This window comes from Salvelinus alpinus, chromosome 18, assembly GCF_045679555.1.
Source record: "Salvelinus alpinus chromosome 18, SLU_Salpinus.1, whole genome shotgun sequence".
In the NCBI taxonomy this organism is placed as follows: Eukaryota; Metazoa; Chordata; class Actinopteri; order Salmoniformes; family Salmonidae; genus Salvelinus; species Salvelinus alpinus.
The window spans coordinates 31,997,009-32,015,441 of record NC_092103.1 but is presented as its reverse complement, the minus strand read 5'-3'; the positions used below and the strand labels follow the sequence as shown (position 1 = coordinate 32,015,441).

Genomic DNA, 18,433 nt, shown 5'->3' with positions numbered 1-18,433 from the left:
CCCGTGCTTTGACCAACTGATCCTGTGATGAAGAGGGTGTGTCCCCTGACCCCTCCTCCTCCACAGGTACCTCCCTAGAATTCCCCTCAGCGTCGACAACCACGACTGTCCTCTTCAGTTCCTCATAGTGTCTCTGTCTCTCGGCTACGGCAGCGCAGGCCACCACCACCTCGTCTGACTCAAAGTCGTAGTCCTGCTGGAGCTCTGGAGGGTTCAGGACATCCCGCTGGGCCTCCTCCTCCCGCTGGGTCTGGTCTTGGGCCGTCTGTCTCTTCTGCAGCAGCCGCCGCGCCCACGCCAGGTCATCCGACCAGAGGGGGCGCTCTGACGGACACAGGTGGACCGCTACCTCACCGCCTGTTGACAGGACGAAGACCTTTGTGGTATTTTCCTTTCTGTTAACATCTTTTTATTGATTTAAGATTAACACAAATGACTGGTAATGAAGGACAATAATTGTTGTGGGGAAGATGAATGAAGTATAAAAATCCAGCAAGACTATTGAGCATATAATTCCATGCATTTCACTCTGTTACTTGTACTGAGCTTGTACAGATAGGATCTTAATTTGACCTGTATTGTCGCAGCAAAATAATCCTGCAGGATTTGGACGTTTAGTCCATAATGTTGCCTAATCGATGGTTAGGCTATTAGCTGGTCAAAATGAGGCTACATGAAAAGTGGAATAATATTAATATAACCATGTGTTAGTGTGGGTGTTCAGTGAATTTATGTAAATCACAAAAATTCTATGCATTTCCTGCGGCGCAAAAGAGTGATCAAATTAAGATCCTACAGCTTGTATGGTTGAAATAACAAAGGGGATTTACATTGCTGTTGTCTTTTGTTCAAATGACACTTTATAGGTGCATGGCATTACTTCCCCCCCAATTAAATGATATCAGTGAACTGAAATGTGCTTTTGGATGATTTGCTTTTAATGTGGCTAAAGAAAAGAGATACAGTATGTTTCTAAGTTTAAAATATTAAATTAAGGATTTCAAAGTTTAAAATGAACCAGCTCACACAAGTCTATCTGTACGGACACCGAGCAACATTACGATATTGCACTCCTATGATTGCACCCCCTCACGACAAATTTGACTGACATCTCATTACTACTAGGCTAACCAAACATTGCATCAAGCTGCTATATGGCCATGAGAAGTACGCTAGATTGAAACTCTGGCTGCTCCTCGACACCTCCATGTTTCAAGTCCTGTCCACACTCCTTCTGAAGTAGAGAAACTCCCTCAGAGCTTGATGGTGAAGGAGGGTCATATTGGACTGTGCAAAATACAATCAACCTGAACCAGCCTTTTACTGATTACCTAAACTCACAACAACTTTGACTAACATTATTATCAATAAGCAGTATTTGCATAAAGCGGTTATGGCTATGAGAAGTAGAGCGAAATACCCAGAGCTCGATGAGGAAGGTCGTAAGCAGGCCACAGGAAAACGCAGCAAAACACATGCAGCCAACCTGACCCAGTCTTTACGACTGACCTGGTAACCTGACTACCTGATCAAAGCCTCTGAACAAATAAGTTATCAATCAGTCCAGCCCACTGATGGCACTAAAAATAAACATAAATACTGATTACAGGATTAATCTGACGGAGGTTACAGATCATTGATCAATATCAGTCACCATCCTTCATCCTAATGTTTTTCAGAGGACTTGATCAGGTAGTCAGTTCATCAGGTCAGTTGTAAAGACTGGGTCAGGTTGGCTGCATGTGTTTTGCTGCATTTTATTCAGAAGGAAGCAGCATTTTCAGATGTTTTACAGTTAATATGCCTCTAATCAATAATAAAGAAATGTAATTTCTCTACTACAGCACCGTTATGACAAAACATGTGAGGGTGGCAAATTATTTACACTTTAAATGATGAATAATGTAGGCTTTTGTACTGTACATCCACTAGTTAATATGTGTAGTATAGCAAGTTTTGTTCAATCTTTTCCATGACTTATGCTGGGGGAGTGAATACAATAGTCAAAATATAGCATATAGCAAATAAAAAGTCCAATTCAATTTGCAATGTTACTTGTAACCAATTGATTTATTTTCAATTGACACATTACAGGTAAAACGGATCCATTTTCTCATTATTTACAGAACAAAGTATTCCTACATCAGCTGAGTCAGTTATAGAAACATCAATATAACTCACATTATACATGAGCATTCTCATGGTCTAAACAGTTGTTCCCTCACCCACTATTTGTTTACAGCTCCTATCGTCCCCCACATGACCAGTGAATGAACTCAGTCCTATAAAATGAATTACTGTCACAAACACATTCAGGGCCCATTTTGAGACGCTACCACAATCTTATGCTCCAGACTTGTTTTGAAATTTTTTGTGCCAGGTGTTTAAATGATTTGAATGGCTTTGGCAACATCACCAGATGTTTGCACTGTAAACACGTACCCTCAGTGTGGTTGACTTGTTGAGCTAACAAGGTCTGCTTTTACCCATAGTTGCTGCTTCTTTGCCTACTTCCATCGTAGTGATGATGACCAAAACACATATCCTACCAATTACAATGATATAGGCACTGTTTGTAGTTCTTTACCGAGAACAATGTATTGTCTAATGATTTCTATTGACAAAATGTTCCTGACGTGTAATGCCCTATTTAAATCCTAAAGCATCCCCTGAGGTTCATGTTCTAGTACGAGGCCAGTTCCCTCTGTCAGAATACTCCTTTAACGCTGTACTACTAGGGAATATGTTTAAGAGAGATACCGATGACGAAATGGTCTTAATATGATTTTAATAAAGACAAGGAGGATACATGAATCCTCTCAAAAACCTGTCTCCTCTTTCACAGCGCCTCTCTTTAATATCGCCAATAATAAACCCCTAAATCTGATAGCCTGTTTTTGTCATACAAAACCCCTTGAGTGTCCCATGAAAACAATCTTGCTATTAGAAGATGCCATTCAAATTCAATGACTGTTCAAGCTTCTAGGCTTTTCAGCATGGCCAGTCCAGGCTGACTGCACAGAGCTTTCAGCGCTATCCAGCTGCTAGATTTCAGGCCCAAGGTGGACATATTGTTTTAGCAGCTCACCTGCCCCCTATGGAGGGTCATATGACACACAAATCCTAACAACTCAGCTGGAATTCTGGGAATACTCATGCAATATTATTTCTCTGTGGGGTTTATTTCTCTGAGTTACCGTGGAGACAGTTTCCCAACAGAAAAGACCAGTCCGTTAGTCATTATGAAATAGCACTTCCAACTGCGACTATGTTGCATGAAACTGCAATTCAAAAAGTTTACTTTTTTTATAACAGCTTGACTGATTGACTCAAGCGAGAGGAGTTTTCCAGGGAGATCTTTTCCAGTCATCTAACAAAGATGTTCTGAATGTTCTCATAGACATTTCAAAAGACTAAGGGGCAGCTTCCCGGACACAGAGTAAGCCCTGTCCTGGATGGAAAAGCAAGCTCAATAGAGAGTCTCCAGTGAAAAGCTTTTTAGTCCAGGACTAGGTTAAATCTGTGTCTGGGGAAACCGGCCCTGAATGTGTCGGAGATAAATGGGACTGACAGACATATTCCAAAACACAACAGGATCCTCTTTTCAGGAGGAGGATTAATCAACATGAGTGACTATTGACCTCTGAGTGCCAAATTATGATAATTATTTTTGGCTACGCTCAAATTCAGTCTTTTAAAATGGCAGTAATATGAGAGCATTGATAAATAGTGAAAACATAACACACTAAAACAAAAATCTATTTGATTAAATCTACCTCTATCACCCACAGTCTGTTGTAGACTAAAGCAGAAAACCATAACGACATGCATAAGACTAAAGACTCAAAACAACAAAAACAAACAAAAAGACCCATTTCAGTCCATAAGATCCATTCTAGTCCATATGATTCATTCTAGCCCATAAATCCTTAGAGACAGATCATAGTCCCCGTGCTTTGACCAACTGATCCTGTGATGAAGAGGGTGTGTCCCCTGACCCCTCCTCCTCCACAGGTACCTCCCTAGAATTCCCCTCAGCGTCGACAACCACGACTGTCCTCTTCAGTTCCTCATAGTGTCTCTGTCTCTCGGCTACGGCAGCGCATGCCACCACCACCTCGTCTGACTCAAAGTCGTAGTCCTGCTGAAGCTCTGGAGGGTTCAGGACATCCCGCTGGGCCTCCTCCTCCCGCTGGGTCTGGTCCTGGGCCGTCCGTCTCTGCTGCTGCAGCCGCCGCGCCCACGCCAGGTCATCCGACCAGAGGGGGCGCTCTGACGGACACAGGTGGACCGCTACCTGGAAGGACCTCACCGCCTGTTGACAGGATGAAGACCTTTGTGGTATTTTCCTTTCTGTTAACATCTTTTTATTGATTTAAGATGAACACAAATGACTGGTAATGAAGGACAAATATTTATTGGGGAAGATTTAAGGCTTTGAAAGGAAAGGTGTGTAGTTTTTGTGTAGTTCTGTCCTTGAGCTGTTCTTGCCTATTGGTGTTCTGTACAATGGCATGTTTTATGTGGAACCCAGGAAGAGTAGCTGCTGCTTTCACAACAGCTAATGGGGATCTTAATAAATAAATCAAATACCAAAGCATTGACGTGATATGACCATTGGAGAAGCTTGATGAGTAAAAACAACTGTAGTGTTATGGTTGTCCCCAGGGGTCCTGTTTCTATGTACATTGCTAGTGTATGGTAATCAGACCCTTTCACTTGAAATAGGAATCATGGAAATGGACAAAGTTAAGGGAAGGTCTCTAATGTACATTTATGTTTTCAAACGGGGTGATTTGTGCTTTTTTATACTATTATCCGGAAAAGATTCAGGGCTTTGTTTTGAAATCAGATTTAGATCTGCTCTGACACTAAAAGAAGTAGTGGGTGTTGTTGGTCACAATGCCTGCTGAGAAGAACCATAAAACAACTCCAATGCTACAGAGAAAGTCATATGTTGACGGTTCGTTCATATTACAATCAAAGATCACTCTACTAGACGGTCTACAGTAATCATGTCAAAAATGTTGTACATCTAAAAGCCAAAGGACGTCAAAGAATCTATAGCACTCTATTTTGAGTCCCACCATCTGTAAAGAGTGAACAGTTAAAGTCGTAATAGATACGTTTCCTAGGATCCCTATGTTCCGGAAGAAATACGCTCAAAAGGATCCGGATGCAGGTCTGCCGTTTCTGCGTAATAATACCTCTAATTTGAGGATGTGAGGAAGCGTGAGACTGGCAACAATGTGAAGCGGTAGCTCTAGTCTCTCTTCAGAATGTCAGCTACAACAAAACCTCATTCCTGTCACATTGGTTTCATTATAGAGAGATTCACCGCATCATTACTACGGCCTCCATCCATCATTCACCTGACCAGTCATAAGTACATAGATTTACACATAATTGTCTAACTTTGGAGGAGGGCAAATCATACTTCACATAGTAATGGGCTAATAAATCAAACCATTGCCCTGCCGGTGGAATTACGAAATTAATCTCTAATCTCACTAAGTACTTTTCATGATAATTGTATAGTTCGCAAATTACATCTGATCGTGACCGAAATGAGTTGAATACCATTAGAAATGCATTGCTGAATCCCTTCCAGCTATCTCTGTCCGAGCTCAAATTAATAACGAAGTATCTCAGACAGACCAAACTCAATCGACTCAAGCTTTTGTTAGGTGATTCATTCTAAGATGGGGCTGATGCAGGTTCAGTAATGACCAAGAATAACCTCATCCACCTCATTCTAACCTAAAGGCGCTGATCAGCATCAGTGTTTACACATCAGTAGATTAATAAGATATACAACTTTATTTATTCCCTTGGGAAATAAGATTGTTAGATAATAAATCTTAAAATCAGATAATTGCTCTTATCCCTTTACCCTGCCCGCAACCTCGGGTCGAGCAATAGCCAGCTCCTCCACGTCCGCCAGGACCAAGCTCCGCTCCATGGGGGGGATTGGGCTCGCTCGACCCCCCCCCCCCCCCCCCCTCTGGGACGCACGCCCGGACCACCTGAAGGCACCACAGACTCTGGGCTCCTTTAAAATTGGCCTAAAACAAGAGTGAGCTTTTTCCTGTAAACAAGGCTGCTTTAAAGTGCTCTTTTACAAGTTCTCAGTTTAGGATTGTCCGGGATCAATTCACCTACTTGGGAGTTAAAGTGACAAGGAAATATTCAAATCTGTTTCAGGAAAACTTGGTTGCTCTAGCAGACAGTTTGAAACAATCTTTTACTTTTTGGAAGTCGCTACCTCTTTCTCTTATCGGAAGGATTAATGTCATTAAAATGAGTGTGTTGCCCAAATTTCTATATTTATTTCAATGTTTACCCATTTTTATTCCAAAATCTTTTTTTATTTCACTGGATCAAACATTCATGCATTTCATTTGGGATGGCAAGGTACCACGGATTGGTAAAAAACATTTACAGAAGCCTAAGTCATTGGGGGGTTTAGCTCTACCAAATTTTCAGACATACTATTGGGCTGCAAATTTCAGAGCCCTTCTGTACTGGCTACAGACTGATCCTACTGGCCCCAGACCACTCTGGGTCCAGATGGAGTCTGAATCGTGTAAACCTGCTGCACTTTCTTCTGTGTTGTGCTCGTCTCTCCCAGTGTCCCTAGGCAAAAGGTGTGTCAACCCAATTGTAAAGCAGTCTCTTAAAATTTGGAATCAGTTCCGTTTAGCCTTTGGCCTCCGAGGCTTTTCTCTATCAGGCCCAATCAATCAGAACATTTTATTTCCTCCATCTTTGAATGATGGGGCTTTTGGCATCTGGCACTCACTAGGCCTCTCCTCACTAGCCCAGTTATTCTTTGATGATACATTTGCCTCTTTTGCTCAGCTACAGGAAAGGTTCAACCTCCCCCAATCCCACTTTTTCCGCTATCTCCAGACTAGGAACTTTGTCAGAGCTAACACACCTGAATTTCCCCATAGGCCTGCGAATACAGCTATAGAGAGCATCTTGGAGCTGAACAAGCTTCCTAGGGGCGCAATTTCAGATGTATATGCAATCATTCATGACTTACAGAACCCTTCTTTGGTGCCTTTAAAGACTCGATGGGAAAAGGATTTGGGGGAGGAACTTGGGGAAGACACCTGGGAATCTGTGCTGCGCAGGGTGCATTCGTCCTCTTTTAGCACTAGACACAGCCTCATTCAATTCAAGGTGGTTCATCGTATCCACTGGTCTGGGGCCAGACTTGGAAGAATATTCTCTGATTTTGATCCTACCTGTGTCAGATGTAAAATTGAACCAGCCACACTGTTGCATATGTTCTGGGGCTGTCATAAACTGTCAGGTTTCTGGGAATTAATATTTAAATGTTTCTCTGATATATATGACACGGTTATAGATCCCTCTCCCCTTACAGCCCTTTTTGGAGTACTGCCCATAGGTACCCCCCTGTCAAGAATCCAGTCGGACACTGTTGCTTATACAACTCTTTTAGCTAGACGGCTAATACTACAGAACTGGAAGATGGCAGCTCCCCCATCTTATAAATATTGGGTGAGAGATGTGTTGTGCTCTCTGAAACTAGAAAAAATTAAATTCAATTCACGTGGGAACCCCAAACTGTTTAATGAGGCTTGGGCTCCATTCCGGTGTTACTTTAAACAGTCCATCCTCTGATGGCATTCCTATTAAAACCAAAAAAGTCTGTATTTGACCCCCCTGTGACATACTTAGGGGTTGGATGAGCATTTCTCTGTGTTTTTTCTGGGGTGGGGGGGGGGGCATTAAGGTTGATGTGCTTATTGATTGTGACCTGCGGATGCCTTGTTCATCTTGCCCGGGCAGAGACTAAGGTGTGAGCTTGTTTTTCCCAGTTATTTTTATTTTTAAATTTTGTTCACGCCTACATAAAATTATTATTATTCATTTTTTATTTTAAAGCATTGTAAACTTTTCATTTTTGGTCCAGTGGATGGTTGGTCTGTGGCCTTGACTGTCTGTGAGTGGTTGCATTTCTCCACCCCATCCCTTGACTGTTTACAGGAACAATGGTGAGGTGTTTGCTCTGTCCCTATACTATAGATTGCCCTTTAACCTTTGTAGCCTTCTGCCTGGTGTGTTTAACTTGTCTAAAGTATGGTATCTTTAAAGCAATTTTTTTTTTAATGTATTATTTGTATTTTTTCTAGTTGAGTATACTATTTATATTGCTTTGTCTTGTCTGTGTGTGTAAAACTTAATAAACAGAGTTTTCAAAAAAAAAAAATTGGCCTAAAAAACATCCTCTTTGGGAAGGCCTTCTGTTAGTTAGTTATTGCCGTGTTCCTTGTTGTCCTTGTAGCGTCAGCAGTGTTCTTTGTGTCAATGGGCCGGTCTAGTTGAGTCCTTATTTGTCTACAGTGGGGAGAACAAATATTTGATACACTGCCGATTTTGCAGGTTTTCCTACTTACAAAGCATGTAGAGGTCTGTAATTTTTATCATAGGTACACTTCAACTGTGAGAGACGGAATCTAAAACAAAAATCCAGAAAATCACATTGTAGGTGGTGGAGGTGGAAACATCATTCTTTGGGGATGCTTTTCTGCAAAGGGGACAGGACGACTGCATCGTATTGAGGGGAGGATGGATGGGGCCATGTATCGCGAGATCTTGGCCAACAACCTCCTTCCCTCAGTAAGAGCATTGAAGATGAGTCGTGGCTGGGTCTTCCAGCATGACAACGACCCGAAACACACAGCCAGGGCAACTAAGGAGTGGCTCCGTAAGAAGCATCTCAAGGTCCTGGAGTGGCCTAGCCAGTCTCCAGACCTGAACCCAATAGAAAATCTTTGGAGGGAGCTGAAAGTCCGTATTGCCCAGCGACAGCCCCGAAACCTGAAGGATCTGGAGAAGGTCTGTATGGAGGAGTGGGCCAAAATCCCTGCTGCAGTGTGTGCAAACCTGGTCAAGAACTACAGGAAACGTATGATCTCTGTAATTGCAAACAAAGGTTTCTGTACCAAATATTAAGTTCTGCTTTTCTGATGTATCAAATACTTATGTCATGCAATAAAATGCAAATGAATTACTTAAAAATCATACAATGTGATTTTCTGGATTTTTGTTTTAGATTCCGTCTCTCACAGTTGAAGTGTACCTATGACAAAAATTACAGACCTCTACATGCTTTGTAAGTAGGAAAACCTGCAAAATCGGCAGTGTTTCAAATACTTGTTCTCCTCACTGTATGTCTCTTGTTATTCATTATTTTAACGCACTAACTGTAGCACTTCGACATTATTTTTCAATGAAAAGCACATTACACATTCAATATATTATTATTTATTACTAATACTATGGGTAGTGCCAGGAGTTTATTCTGGCTACCAGGGAAAACTCCAGGCCCTGATTATTTAGTTATACACTCCTTATCCCATGGGTGGTGAAGATCCTTCCTCTTGCCCTCTCTCATTCGCCATCTCTCCTGCACACTCTTTCTCCTGGTCTCTCCCTCTCCTGCTTCTGTTTCTCTCTACCTCCCCTCTTATTCTTCTCAGGGTCCAAATGAGAACACGATATGATTCACAGAATGGCGAAGCGATTTTACTAGCCACCATTACAGGACTCGGCAATCACACCTGGACTATTATGGCCTGTATCTGTATGTTAAAAGGATGGGACTTAAACAACTTTCTGTCTCTCTAATCTCCTCAAATACCAGTCTTAAAGGAGACCTCAGCTCTTATTAGGCCAACATTCCTGAAATGGACTGGTTTGGTTTGCCCAACTGGAACAAGTATGCAAACAAAAATACTATAAAGGCTAAGTCAAGCGAAACTGTCAAGAAAAAAAGGTTTTGACAAATGAACTCTGGCAAGTCAAGACTCATAGGATAAATGGTTTGTATTCACACAGTTCTTTCAAAAGCACAGATCTTTCAAAGATGGAATTAGGTCTTCTGTGCTCCTTCTTTCTCTCATTTCAACAACGATCCCCCAACCAAATGACAAAACCGCCCCTTAGATCTGATAGCCTACTTTTGTCATACACTACATATAAAAATGTGATGTTTATTATAATAGCACATATTCCATTCAGAGTCAATCAGGGCACTAGGTAAATACAGAGAGAAATAAAAATACATAGGAGGGCCAGAGAGAGGGAGAAACAGAACAAGAGAAAACAGCAGATTGAAAAGAGTGAGAAATGGACAGAGAGAACAGTGAACAAGAAAAAAAACAAGTGACCAAGAGAGAAATGGACAGAGAGAGAACAAGAAAAAACAGAGCGAGAGAGAGAGAGACATGTGTATGTGAAGCCAGAGATCACTGCGCCCGTCTTTGTGCAAACAGGGCGCTACTCAAACATGTCGATGCACACAACGTCCTGAAACGAGACTGAACAAGGCCCTCTAAAAATAGACTGGCATTTTCTCCTCTCCATTATATATGTAAGCGTGTATATATTTGGCGGGCTGTAGCTCAGGTAACTTTCAACACTTCCCATTGTTGTTTTGGGTAAACTTCTGACAGTTAAGTTGCCCCGGGACATTAGAGATGTAGAGACGTACACACAGGGCCATTAGCCATAGGGTTTCTCAGTTCAGCTAGGTGTTTTTTCTCTCCTGTCTAAGAGGCAAAGCAGCAGTCCAACTGTGATCCAGCCAGGTTTCATACAGGTTCAGGCGTGCACCGTGGGGCACCTTAAGTGATCTTCCATGCCCCAGGCACTTGGGTGTGTTTTAAAAGAAGAGCAACTTTATCTCAGCGAGACAGGGAAAAGTTAAAAATAAGAGCTCAGGGTAATGACTGACATTTTAGTGTCTGTGGGGATGACAGACAAGCTAGGGCCTCTTCCCTACAATCTCCGTTCCTAACAGTCTCACCTCCATACAGTAACATGTGAGACACGTACGACTCAGCCACCTGCTAACCTTGTAGTGATGTCAGAGGGAGAAGCGCATTATGCACTAAAATCTTAGTTTTTCTGTTCATGGATCACAAGTTAGGTTACCTGCTTTTCACACTAGAGAGCCAAACCTCGCAGAGCCAATCCTAGCAGAGCCAACCAAGCTGGCCTGGTTACACATCCTCCACAGTTGCTGGAACTGTGCTCAACAGGACCATGTTAAAAGAAAATATCCGAGACAGCACAGTTTGTTTAGGGTTGGCACGACAGTGTGAAAAATGTGTAGGTGGTAAAACTGACCAGGTCCACCTCACCCAGACTGAGCTGGGCACGGCCTAGGGTCTGCCAGCCCTCCCACCACAGGGGGCGGAGCTTCACAGCCATCTCTGCTGCCTGCACCGCTGGGAACACCTCCTGCAGAATGGTCAGCACCTGCAGGTCAAGGGTCAGAGGTCAAGGGTCAAACAGACTCTGCATAAAGACATATTTTACACCATCACGGAAGTAAACTGTATGTGTGTCGTCTCTGGGATTAGGGGAAAAGTCACATTTGCATCCTGAATAAAAATATAATAAAGCACCATTCTATTCAACTTTAGCAACAGATAAATAAACAGATATGGTGACACAGGCAACACAGAGTAACTCACAAAATAGTGAGGATGGTTAACGTCACTTATAAGCCAGTCGCACTCCTCCACCATCCCAGCATCAGTGACAGAGATAACTGAGGCCTGTTTGTCAATTCAGCAGTCAGTAGGAAATTAGATCACAGCACCCGGCACCAGAGGACTGATCAGTGTGCATGCGAAGCCAGTCATCCTCTGACGGATATTCCTTAGTGACGTGCCTGTGGAAAATGTGCTGGTCGTGACGTTATAGTGCAGTCTTATTGTCTACGTTATGTATTATAATTAGCAATGCCAGACGAACTAGGGGCAGGATCCTGGTAAATAACCTGCTATTACATTACAATGAGGTTAGAGTACTGGGAGGTTCAAGGCCATAATACACAGGGACCTCTAGTGATACACTGCTAATGCCTCCATCTGTCTCTGGACTGCAGACCACAGGAGATACCTCAGCGCTGTGCTGAGGTAGAGAGGACGGAACCAGCATACTGAAACACTGCTTTTGTTTAACCAAGAGAGAAAGATGACTCAAGAAGTGATTGTTTAAGACAATCACAAGAATAATAAATGTGGTTTATCAGAGATGATATATGTTGGAATGTGTGGGGAAATAACAAACAGTGTTCTAGTCTTTGAACCCCCCCCCCCCCGCTCTCATATTCTGTTTTTGACTGTTATTCTAGGGTAAACATTATATTCAATGGACAATAAAGTTAGTCCTCAACATTCATGCCTCATGCAGCTTTACAGAAAGACATCAGTGATGACTGAGCTGCAATGGGATCTCACGCCAATCAAAACGTTCAAAGGAGAAAGTGACGAACACAGAAGGACTAGGCATTCAAAGGAGAGCGTGATGGACAGACACAAAGAGGACAGTGCATGTCATAGAGAGGCTAATTGAGTTAAAGGGAGGAAGGTGATAAGAGAAAGTGAAGCAAATGTCTTGAGTTGCATCTGTCTCAGTCTTCTGGCTCTGAGAGAGCTGTCTAACGTCTGATAAGAGACTCCTAGAGCTCGTCTTGCAGCATGTGGAGAACGCCCAACTGACAGAGACTCGACAAATGGGGACAGATATTTTTATTGCACCGGTCAGACGGTGTTAAAACTGTGTAATGAAACACATCAGAATATAGTTAATGAGGGAGGGAAATGTCTCCCCTGCTACAGAGCATACTAATAGAGTTCTGTGTGTTTGTGACCCCTTTTTATGTGTCCCTTTTAAAACATGACTAATAAAGTTATTTAGCAGCCCAAAATACAGTAGAGTTCTTCTCAGATTTCATATCATGGTTGATAATGTCAGCCATTAAAAGCGTGGAGGGAAAATGCTGCTTGGAAAGCTTAAGGCTATATATAAGGAGAAAGTTAACTGTGGTACAGATACTATTGGAGAAGTGTGGGTACACGTGGTGTGACTATAGATCACAGTCAGGGATAGCCAACTGCTCTGCTCTATGATTCCCCCCCAATCACATCTCTGTTGGCTAGCTAGCCTAATCTCATTGACACCTGGGTGTCAGGGGAGGGAGGGAAGAAGGAAGAAAGACCCACCAAATCATGAGAAAACAAAAAGATAATTACCTGACACATTGGAAAGAATTAACCCAAAAACTGAGCAAACTGGAATGCTGTTTGGCCCTAAACAGAGACTGACACAAGGAAAGCTTTGACTAATGTACAGACTCACAAGAGAAGACAGGCTATGTGTACACTGCCCACAAAATGAGATGGTTCCCACACTGATAGTCCCAGTGGAGCCCAGGTTGGATGGTTTCCACATTGGCATCACCATGCCGACCAAACCATTGTCCTCTGCTCTCACTGTAAAGCATACCAATGTGGCAGCCGGGAGAGGGTTAGGTGAGAACTGAGAACATCCTGATGACATGGGATCAAGAACACGTCAACATGCACACTGCACACTGCACACACAGTGTGACACACACAATCTTTGACCATCGAAAACAAACCATGTCTATCCTCTACTTACTATCCTTGTATGAAGAGATTCACTTTGAAATCTTTGAAAGACACACTGTATGTGTACTGTACCAGCACAGAGAACAAGAAAGAGTACTGTACCTGGCCCCATCTGGCTGTACCTGGCCGAACCCGGTCCCAACTGGCCGAACCCGGTCCCAACTGGCCGTACCCGGCCCCAACTGGCCGTACCCGGCCCCAACTGGCCGTACCCGGCCCCAACTGGCCGTACCCGGTCCCAACTGGCCGAACCCGGCCCCAACTGGCCGAACCCGGCCCCAACTGGCCGTACCCGGCCCCAACTGGCCGAACCCGGCCCCAACTGGCCGAACCCGGCCCCAACTGGCCGAACCCGGTCCCAACTGGCCGTATCCGGTCCCAACTGGCCGTATCCGGTCCCAACTGGCCGTACCCGGTCCCAACTGGCCGTACCCGGTCCCAACTGGCCGTACCCGGTCCCAACTGGCCGTACCCGGTCCCAACTGGCCGTACCTGGCCCTAACATGCTGGCTGTGGTCTGAGGACTGGAGAGTTGGAGAGCAGGAAGGAAGGCAGGATAAGTGTCTGAGACCTGCAGTACTGTAATGTACCTGGGACTTCATTTCGTACAGTAGAGGCTTAGAAGGGGCAAGAGGAGGAGGGAGAGCAGCAGGAGGAGAAAGAGCAGCAGGAGGAGGATAAGTGGCTGAAAGCTGTAGTATTGTAACGTACCTGGGACTTCATCTCATACAGTAGAGGGTTGTCTGGAGTCAGCTGGATGGCTTCATCCCACCTCTTAATGGCCTCCCAGTGTCTGAGGAGAACACACATAAAATGTCCTTCCATTATCACCGTCAGTGTTACAAACTGTACTCACACACAAACATGTTGCATACAAGCAATCTGGGAAATCTGGGAAACTACTGTACTGTGGCTATACTAGGCTTACAGAAGACAAGGGAGTACAGGGAAGAGAACATTACAAAGACCACATAAAGCATAGAATCACTGTTTAGCTTAGTGGTGTTGAGCTCTCTACGTGCCTCATCTGTTTGATGCCCCACCAGTGTGAGCAGACGGAGCTACATGGAGCCGTGACAAACAGCAGAATATCAGACTCACTGTTGTGTTAAAGTTTTCGATGTGGATGGGCGGCAACTTCATAAGAATTATTGTTAAGTGCCTTTGATACAACTATCTGGTTAAGAGTTAAATTACGCAAGACCATAGTCTGACGTCTGTCTGGGAGGCTGAATGACCCACTACTGCCAGATGGATGGATGGACGGACAGACAAGGATCAGCCAACAGATGCTGTAACACGACACCAACGCCCACAGATAGCCTTCGGTTGAATTAACCTTCATTGTGGAATGCAAACACACACACACACACACTGTATGAACAGCTTACGGTTGATAAAAAAAATCCAATAATGTTATGGAATTAGACACTCCCTGTGTGGTTGTCCCTCATCTGGGAATATGACATGTATTATTGCAGGGATTGTTAGCTTATACCATATGATATCAGTGGTAATCTATGGTTCAATAGGAGTTAGTTCAGCTATATTTATTGTCTGCTGTAGTGTCGATGTGGCTATCAAGTGGGCTTCCGAGTGGCACAGCGGTCTAAGGCACTGCATCTCAGTGCTTGAGGCGTCACTCTGGTTCATATCCATGATGTATCACAACCGGCCGTGATTGGGAGTCCCATAGGTCGGCGCACAATTGGCCCAGCGTCGTCCGGGTTTGGCCGGTGTAGGCCGTCACTGTAAATAAGAATTTGTTCTTAACTGACTTGCCTAGTTAAAAAAAAAAAATAATATCTAGGATTCTGAAAGGAAATGGTTCAAGGAATCTCGAGATAAACTAGCAATCGAGATGACTACCATCGGCCGTTTTTCCGAGGTTATCTTTTGTATCTGCTTACCCAGTGGATGTGCGTATGAATCCAAGCCGGCAGCACATGTCAAGTCCCTTCTCTATTCTAACCACAGAAAACATACCCAGAGGTAGTGTAGTGTACAGGACTGAAATAAGCCTATGACCTCCCCCCTCCACAGCAGGTCCAATGGATGTACACACAGACTGCAGTCTGTCTGGCCTCAGTGGCCTAGGCCTTCCGGAGGAGTGAGGACATCTGTCTGTCTGGACATCTGTACGTCTCTCTGTGTCCCGTCTGAGTAGCAGGAGCAATGTGGTTGCTCACCAGCTTTACTCAAGCATTCTGCAAAAACATAATCAGAATTGCCAATTCAAACTATGCATCCATCACAGTTTGGTAATTGGTATTGGAGTGTATAATAGAAAAGCCAACCTTATTGTCTCCGAGTTTGTTTCCTGCAGACTAAGGACACACCACAATGTTTTGTAAGGTCAGGCTAATAAGCTCTCCCTCTCTCACCTATGTCAATATTAAGAATAATTGAGTTAACACTAATGATGGGGGGGGGGGGGGGGGCAATAGATAGTTACATATCACAATATTATTTCTGGACGATATTATATTGACATTTGAAGTATATAGAAAACTATTATTTTTAAATAGTGAGTTAAAAGGGCTGAAAACATGTTATTTCCCTGACTGATCAAATTGTTTTCTCATTCTCTTGGTCTTCTCTCTGCAGCAGACATATAGTGAGCAACATGTTTGGAATATCAAATTGCAATAAAATCACAGTATCGAAACGCAATACATATCGTATCGGCACCTAAGTATCGTGATAATATATTGTGAGGTCCCTGGCAATTTCCAGCCCTAGTTAATACCATACAGACATATCCAAACAAAAGTATTACATCTAATACCTATAAGCATACCTCTGCCGTGAGTAATTCAGGTTATGGACTAAGATGTCAATCATGATGGCCTATTGATGTAATGATCAAACGGGATCAAACCACACCAACTAGCCTAGCCATATGTACTTCAGGAAGAAAGCAATAAGCTAAACAAACTAGGCCATTATGTGGAAATGTCATATTCGAATGATGATGTTAATACCTGCTGTGCTTATTATTGCAACACACAAACACATACCCATGACGTCAGCGAAACAAATAGGGCGTTCTTTGTTAAAGTGTAAACTCTAAGTTAGAAGATGATGTACCTGAGAATGTTTTATATTATTGTTTACCCAAAGTCAGTATGACTGAGTGAGTGATTTAGTCCGAAACAGCAGAAGAGGAAGTTGAGCTCATAGAATTTGTGTGCAGGATTTAAATCAGATCAATTTTCTTCTGGCAATTTTCTTCTGGCTGACTTTCTGGCTGATTTTCTTCTGGCCATACAATCGCGCCCACGAGTGTATAAACTGCAAAAGGCCTCCGCTCACAAACAAGTAGTTAGCTAATAACAGGGAGATGTCCAATTACATCAGGGGGATCTAACCCTCATTAATGAGAGGCTGACAACAGGGTCAATGTGTTTAGAGGTGGGGGACAACCCTAACCCATATCCCTTCCCTGACCGGCCAGATCCAGGGTCCAGTTCATTAGGCACCAAACCAGAAAATGGACTGAAATGGAGAGGCCTACGTGGACTTACTGTTCCAATGAGGTCATCATCGTAAATAATAATTTGTTCTTAATTGACTTACCTGTATAAATAAAAAGGTGGGGGAAAAATCTGTTGCAAAACATTTTAAAACGGATTGCCTGCAAATGGCCACCGGACTATTACATTGACCCCCCCCCCCTCAATTTGTTTTGCACACTGCTGCTACTCTGTTTATTATCTATGCATAGTCACTTCACCCCTACCTACATGTACAAATTACCTCTAACCTGTACCCCCGCACACTGACTTGGTAACGGCACCCCTTGTATATATATGCCTCATTATTGTTATGTTATTGTATTACTTTTGACTATTTTTTACTTCAGTTTATTTGGTAAATATTTTCTTAACTCTTCTTGAACTGCACTGTTGGTTAAGGGCTTGTAAGTAAGCATTTCACGGTAAGGTCTACACTTGTTGTATTCGGCGCATATGACAAATAAAGTTTGATTTGAATAGCACCCACCACCAAACCCCTGGCCAGCTACACTGAACCAGAGAAATCAAGAGACATCGTTTCCTAAGCAGAATCCAGTTACTTCTGACTAACCATCTTTCTACACTTGGTTACCCCTGGCAACATGTGTCTGTTATGGTAAGAGGAGCAATATCATCTAACGTCAGGTATATGGGCATTCATTGGCTGAAAGGTAAATTGTTATGTCAAAGGTCACATACTGTACAAGCATGATGGCAGACATGAAGTATTTCATATCTAGCCTAATATGTGTGATCATGTGAGTCGAATCAAATTCGACCCCCACTAAAAGCCTGATAGTTATATTTGAGCTGGACATAATATAAAAAACAAAAAAAATATTTAACCTTTCTTTAACTAGGCAAGTTAGTTAAGAACAAATTCTTATTTACAACGACGGCCTAAGCCGGACGACGCTGGGCCAATTGTGCACCGTCCTATGGGACTCTCAATCACGGCCGGATGTGATACAGCCTGGATTCGAACCAGGGACTGTAATGATGCCTCTTGCACTGAGAATCAACTGATTATTCAATTTCAGTGACTAATGACTAGTGAGTCAAATTGGATTGTCTTCATCATGTCATTGAAAACTGCTTAAAATTACATTTTATTTATTTATTATTATTTCACCTTTATTTAACCAGGTAGGCCAGTTGAGAACAAGTTCTCATTTACAACTGCGACCTGGCCAAGATAAAGCAAAGCAGTGTGACAAACAACAACAGAGTTACATATGGAATAAACAAGCATACAGTCAACAACACAATAGAAAAGTCTATATACAGTGTGTGCAAATGAAGTAAGATTGAGGTAAGGCAATAAATAGGCCGTAGTGGTGAAATAATTACAATTCCGCAAATAAACACTGTGATAGAGTGATAGATGTGCAGAAGATGAATGTGCAAGTAGAGATACTGCAGTGCAAAGGAGCA

The 18,433-nt window shown here is 43.0% G+C and overlaps 1 protein-coding gene across 4 annotated transcripts in view; it reads right to left on the bottom strand.

Moving 5' to 3' along the window:
• Positions 1-2,051: 2,051 nt before the first annotated feature.
• ttc33 (tetratricopeptide repeat domain 33) overlaps positions 2,052-18,433 on the bottom strand; it is a 65,432-nt gene continuing 49,050 nt past the window's right edge. For all 4 annotated transcript variants that reach the window (XM_071351012.1, XM_071351014.1, XM_071351013.1 and 1 more), the window contains exons 3-5: positions 14,193-14,274; positions 11,167-11,298; positions 2,052-4,315 (exon numbers count right to left, since the gene is read on the bottom strand). In XM_071351012.1, the coding sequence (XP_071207113.1) occupies positions 3,941-4,315; positions 11,167-11,298; positions 14,193-14,274 (589 nt within the window). In that variant the 3' untranslated portion in view covers positions 2,052-3,940. The remainder of the gene's footprint in view (positions 4,316-11,166; positions 11,299-14,192; positions 14,275-18,433) is intronic.